This window comes from Miscanthus floridulus, chromosome 16 (assembly GCF_019320115.1).
Source record: "Miscanthus floridulus cultivar M001 chromosome 16, ASM1932011v1, whole genome shotgun sequence".
Classification (NCBI taxonomy): Eukaryota; Viridiplantae; Streptophyta; class Magnoliopsida; order Poales; family Poaceae; genus Miscanthus; species Miscanthus floridulus.
In genome coordinates this window covers 26634931-26640930 of record NC_089595.1, presented here as the reverse complement: position 1 = coordinate 26640930, position 6000 = coordinate 26634931, and the positions used below count along the sequence as shown (strand labels likewise).

General features: G+C 43.8%; 1 protein-coding gene across 1 annotated transcript; it reads right to left on the bottom strand.

The window, feature by feature from the left end:
• Nucleotides 1-364: 364 nt before the first annotated feature.
• On the bottom strand, nt 365-5577 carry LOC136512148 (general transcription and DNA repair factor IIH helicase subunit XPD-like). Its single transcript, XM_066506136.1, has 11 exons — nt 4612-5577; nt 4385-4467; nt 3887-4290; nt 3623-3816; nt 3167-3347; nt 2424-2548; nt 2172-2261; nt 1925-2003; nt 1733-1809; nt 1105-1213; nt 365-794 (listed from the first exon to the last, which is right to left on the bottom strand). The coding sequence occupies exons 1-11, from the start codon at nt 5433-5435 to the stop codon at nt 684-686; spliced, it is 2277 nt and encodes a 758-aa protein (XP_066362233.1). The 5' UTR covers nt 5436-5577; the 3' UTR covers nt 365-683.
• Between the last annotated feature and the right edge of the window lie 423 nt (nt 5578-6000).

The window sequence follows — 6000 nt, the reverse complement described above, 5'->3', positions numbered from 1 at the left end:
ATCTATACATACATATTTCTTAGATTTTTCCCACATGGGTTTTCAAGGAATCCAAACTACAGCTATATTGATCTCAAGAAGGATTCGATCAAAGAGGAGTGTTGTGAATCAACGCTTGCCTCCACTGGTGAACAAGCGTCTCCTCACCGTGTGATCTCATCCACAAGAAAGGATATGCAGTTAGAGAGAGGGTTAGTAGTTAACGTGTAGTATGTCCTTTGGGTAGTCGACTGTTCCTGTGAACAGTTGCCTCTCCGTGTAAACATACACCTTTTCACTATGTATATATATCTAAGAGATCAATGAAAACAAGAGTTGTTCCCAAAATCTCTGTTCATTTACATTCACATAAGAAAAGTTAACCGACAATCTTTTTAAATCAAACCGAACAAAAAATACCCAAGAGATGAATCCCAGCCATGTAATGAGGCAGCACCTGCCCATTGATGCAAGTGGACTAAGTGTTGAATTTTTCTTTGTTTGGAAACATGATCTATGATTTCTCCCGGTTATGTTTGGATGATCAAATCCGTGTAAACACGAGTAATATTAATCGGCATGCGTCATGTGGTTTGAACCGATGCTTCAAACAAGTTTATCTACCACCATAACATGGCTACAAAAATTTTTGTACAACAGTACCCAACAAAATCCTCTTAAAGACTCTCATCCCATCCCTGATTTTACGTCTCCATGCCGTCCTGCGCCATATTCTGCAGATCCTCCTCAGTCAACAGCGTCTTCTTTCCACGGCTTCCCGTCTTGTCATATGGCTGTGCCATCCTCCGGAGAAACTGTTGCAGAGCAAGTGTTAGAGCATCACTATGACAAGCAACAGAGCAGGTTTGGTCGATGCTAGTGATAAAGAGAGACGAAAATGCTAACACTATGATACAAAGTTAAATATACAGGGCCATTCAAGCTGTTTTAGTATTCTTATACGTAGGGGGGAAGGAACCTTGTAAGCTGTGAACACCGAACCTGGTACTATAGCTTCTGGATGATAATAAAATTGGCAGCAAATTGCTTTGCAAATCACAATAGTCGAAAGCAACAAAAGCTTCAAGGAACAACCAGTCAAGGAAACAAATTTGTAAATCATACCTCACGAGCTATATGGAGAGCCATATCAGTGCTCAGATTTAGGTGCGCATCATGCAAATGCGAGAGTATCCACCCAGGCAACTTAGACCGTTTATCATGCCGACTGTATCTGTAAGCAAGAAAGGAATTTACCAAAGGTGAAACTTCACATAAAACATTAACACAGCAAGGAAATGAACACAACAAACAGCATTATGTGTCATGGAAGTATGGATGCAATTTTGCTGGAACTCAGATCTAAAAATAACTAAAACTAAGCTGTCTGCTTATAGTCCATAAGACCCAAAATAAAAGGAGTATGATATGCATAAAGGTCCATAACACATAAGTATCAAACCAAGCAATGGTTATTAAGAGAGTTGTTGGTGAAAAGAAACACAGTGACCAAATGCACATTTTTTAGTTGGAAAGTTCACGTTCATGCATAATTTTAATACTTCATAAGCATGTCACCTTTGCTGACATTGTAATAGAGGTTTAAACTAAAGCAGCTTGTTTCCAGATACGTATATTGGAGTAATAAGACGGCACAGGATTGGAGCTGGTTCGTTAGCATACAACTATACATGCGGGGTTCTTGATGCTCAGCTATGCTAGAACTCAGTGCGTCAAGGCAGTAATCAAGTACCTCTTGTCAGCAAATATCATCATCCCATAATCAGCTTTGGAGCGAATCACACGGCCAACACATTGGGCTGCTTGCCTCTGACATTAATGAGATTTCAAATTTATTTCAAGAAATTTTGTTAGAAATATCTTGACAACATAAGAGGTGACAATGAAAAGGAGTTGTTTTTCCTGAAAGTAATAATGTTATTACCAAAGCATCAAATGTTAGGAAGTCACCCTCCTTTATCTGGAAAGTTTCCCGGAGGTACTCCAACCTAGCAAGCAATATCCTGCAAATCGTATAGAGACAAACAAAGGCAACTATTATGAAATCATTAAGCCACCACAAATTGCAACTGTGTACATGCATCAAACTACTTATACATACGAAGTAACTATAACTTAGCACCAAAATCAAGGGGTAGAGAGGATTGAAGCTAAATGTGAACAGAACTCACCGGCTCAGAGTGTACTGGAAAGGAACACCAAACATGATAACTAATCTGCCATAGTGACGATCAAAATCAATACCTTCAGCAACTTTGCCCCTGCATTAAGTGTTAGCAAGAGTGAAACTATAGCTTCCAACGGTGACAACATTTTTTTTTATCTATGTTACATAGTCACAGTCACATCACTGGATATTTAACATAACCAAAAATAAAATTTGGAAGGTTGCTTTCAGATCGCAAATAATAAGGTGGACCAACCTGGCAACAGAGAAGAAAATGGCACCTCTTCCACAATCACATGCTTTTCTGTAGTTATCGAGAGCCAATGTTGTCTCAACGACATCTGGTGTTTCGATGAACACTAATTTATGTTGCATGATGTCCTGCAAAACAGTAAGACCAGGTTTTTGTTATTGGAACTAATGTATATGTATCTTATCTGGGCTATAGAAAATTTACAGGTATTTCATTTTCATAACACAAATGACTAGCATATCTTTGTGGATAACAAAAATTTAGCACCAATACCTGGCATATCTGTTTAGATAGCAAAACTGCAGATATGATAGATGTAATTCTTTGTCCAAAGACTAGATAGTATCTATTTACTACCAAAGGTAAGACTTAAACCTATGCTATGCATGTTGCTGATGTAATAAATAATTCGGCAGTGTCTATACGAGTGCGATAGTACTGGTAGATACTTTTAAGTCTTAATGCAACTTGAGACTCTTATTATCAATATAGATAGGTGGATGGAAAATCCAGAACATGCAATGAAAATATGGCATTAGATGCTTAGACACCATTTCATATACTTACTGTAAACCGATGGTGTTCCAGAGGACCTGCCCCGTTATCTAACAGATATGGACGATTTATGAACTTGGCTGAGTTGCATAGGTGTTACACGATTAGACCCATTCCTCGTTGCCATATCTATATTTTATCTGAACTGTAGGGTTTATATGAGAGAAAAATATACAAGTGAAAGAAATAACCTGCAGAATTCCCATTTCGTGCCAGCTGTTGACAATGCCATCCATATAGGAATAACTGACAAAAAAGCAAACTATGCCATCTGGAACAGCAGAAGCCATTTCTAGCAAGAGGCGGCCATAATTCCTCACAACACCAGGATCACTACGCATATCAAACTTTGTACTCACAGGTAGCTGGTCACTGAAAATGATGGAATGATTGATGTTTACACAAAAGTGTACAATATTACCAGTAATATGAAATTTTGGAACTAACTAAAGATGTCATAAAAGCTTAACATAAGTATCATATGATCCTTAGTCCTTAGGAATAAAAAGGTAGCCTGTATATGCAATACAGTGTTAGCATTTCCAAATCTAAGAGTATGTTGGCAATGCTAACACTTAAAGACTTGGGCATACTACATTATTAAATTTTGAAATATGAAGTTCATGTGGGACCAGAACCACTCATACCTTCCTCGAGTCAAGACCATGGGACAAATACAATCTCTTGTTAAGGACATTGTGAAGCTTCTGCTTATGACAGGATTAAAATTCAAGAGACGAGGATAAAGATCTATTGGGCTGAGAGTTCCAGAAGTGATCACAACCGTTTCAAAACGATCAAAAACAGGTCTTATTGCGAGTGAAGCATCATGGCAACTCAGCTGCAAAATAGATGAGTTCATTAGTAGCACATTAAAGAAGCAGTAAGATCATCAAGAGTAGTCTGGGTACCTGAATAACAGGATCACGAATATCAGGCATTCTCTCATCATATGGCTCTATTATAATAGAAAAGCCGCGTGTATAAGTTCCAATCAGTGTGGCAAAGTCACATATGGTCTGTATGTGCATGAACTCATCTGTATCAGTTATCTCTAATGTCATCATTAGGGAGTGTAGCCGGTCATAACAAAACCTTAGCATTTTTTGGTCGATTCCAGCCTGGGAATGGATTGAAGCAACAAAGGAAACAGGCATTTCATTCTCAACGTTTTCTGTATCAAGCCGGCCATCAAGGAATCTCACAAGCCTCCGCAAGACAGCAAGAAAGTGTTCAGCCCTCCTTATGTTTCCAGGAACAGCTTCCTTCAGAATATCATCAGGCAAAGCCGGATTCGCGAGCCAGGCATCCGATACTTCATCACAAGAAGCACAATACTGTTAGGTATCTGTAGAAGGCCATAGCTGACAGCGGGAAATGCAGTAATAGTGACAAAAGGCAGTGCTTACTTGGTAGATTTCCTCTCTGCGCCAGTCCATCCACCAGTCTGTTGTATTCAGCACGAAGCCTATTGGCATCGGTGGCCTTAAACCTTCCTACCAGATAAAGCAGTTAGCAAGCAAGCAAGCTTAATTACCCATCACAAAGTTGGACAGTAGTTTTAAAGAAACAGAACCTATCGTTCAGTGACTATTAGTGGCTGAACTTAAGTATGTCCAACAATTGAGAATAGTACCTGTCGATCTCTTGGGAGATGCGGCGCAGATTTCGCTCAGCACCTTCCAGCGTCTGTTTGCGGATGCTGACACTCAGCGCCTCTATGCAGACATTGTCGATGTTGTGAGCCTCATCGAAGACGACCACACACTCCTTCTGCATCTCCCTGGACACAATGCTGGCCACCTTGGGGTCGAGCAGGTACTGGTAGCTGTACACCACAATATTGGCGTACTTAACCATCTGCCTGGCGAGGAAGTAGGGGCAGACCCCGCGCTCCCTCCCGAGCGCTCGGAGGTCGGCCAGGGTGTACACCCCAGGCGGCATGAAGGAGGCGAGGTCGCCGGCGGCAGCGGCCCGGTCGAACGTCTCGTAGAACTCGCACAGCGGGGTGGATTCCGGGTCGGAGGCGGCCTTCTCGCGGACCCAGGAGGCCGTGAGGCGCCGGCAGGCGGTGTCGACGGAGTCCCGCGCCGCGGCGGCGGACGCCTGCGGGTGGACGCAGAGGTTCTTGCGGGAGGAGAGGCCGAGCGCGAGGAGGGAGCGGGCGGCGGGCGGCGGGAGGTGGGCGAAGAGGAGGCGGAGCTCGGCGAGGGTCTTCTCCATCTCGTGCACGGTGCGGGTGCAGTAGATGAGGCGGAGCGGGCGGGCCGGGTTGGCGAGGGAGTAGGAGGTGATGAGGGAGATGAGCGCCGCCGTCTTGCCCGTGCCCGTGGGCATCTCCAGCAGCGCGTGCCCGCGCGCGTCCAGGGCGCGCTTCAGCTCCCCCATGTACGCGTGCTGCTCCGGGTAGATCGCCGCGTACGGGAAGTGCACGGGCAGGCCATCCAGGTCGAACCGCATCGTGGCGGAGGGGAAGGGCAGCCGCGGGGGGAGCGCCGGAGTGGGAGGGTTTGATTCGCCGGAGCCGGTGCCCGCGCCGCCGCCGCGGGGAGGAGAGAGCACGTGAGGTGCTCGCTGGAATACCCCCGTGCGAGGAGATGCTGGTGGGCTCCTGCCGAGAATAGGCTTCTGGGTTGGGCCGCTATAGAGGAATCGCCTGCCCTGCGGGCCTAAATTTTAATGAACGGATAGCCTCATAGGCTGCCGGAATAATTCGGAGTAACTTGGGCTTTGGTTAGTTGGCACAATTTTTTGAGAAATGGTACTGTAGCACTTTCGTTGTTATTTGGCAATTAGTGTCCAATCATAGTCTAATTAGGCTTAAAAGATTCATCTCGTGAATTTCGTCTAAACTGTGTAATTAGTTTTATTTTTTATTTATATTTAATGCTTCATGCATGCGTCCAAAGATTCGATGTGACGGGGAATCTTGAAAAATTTTACAAAATTTTGGGAACTAAACAGCACCTTGATCGGATACCGCGGTGACTCTGCTAAGAAGAAAGAAAGATAACGTGTAACTTGA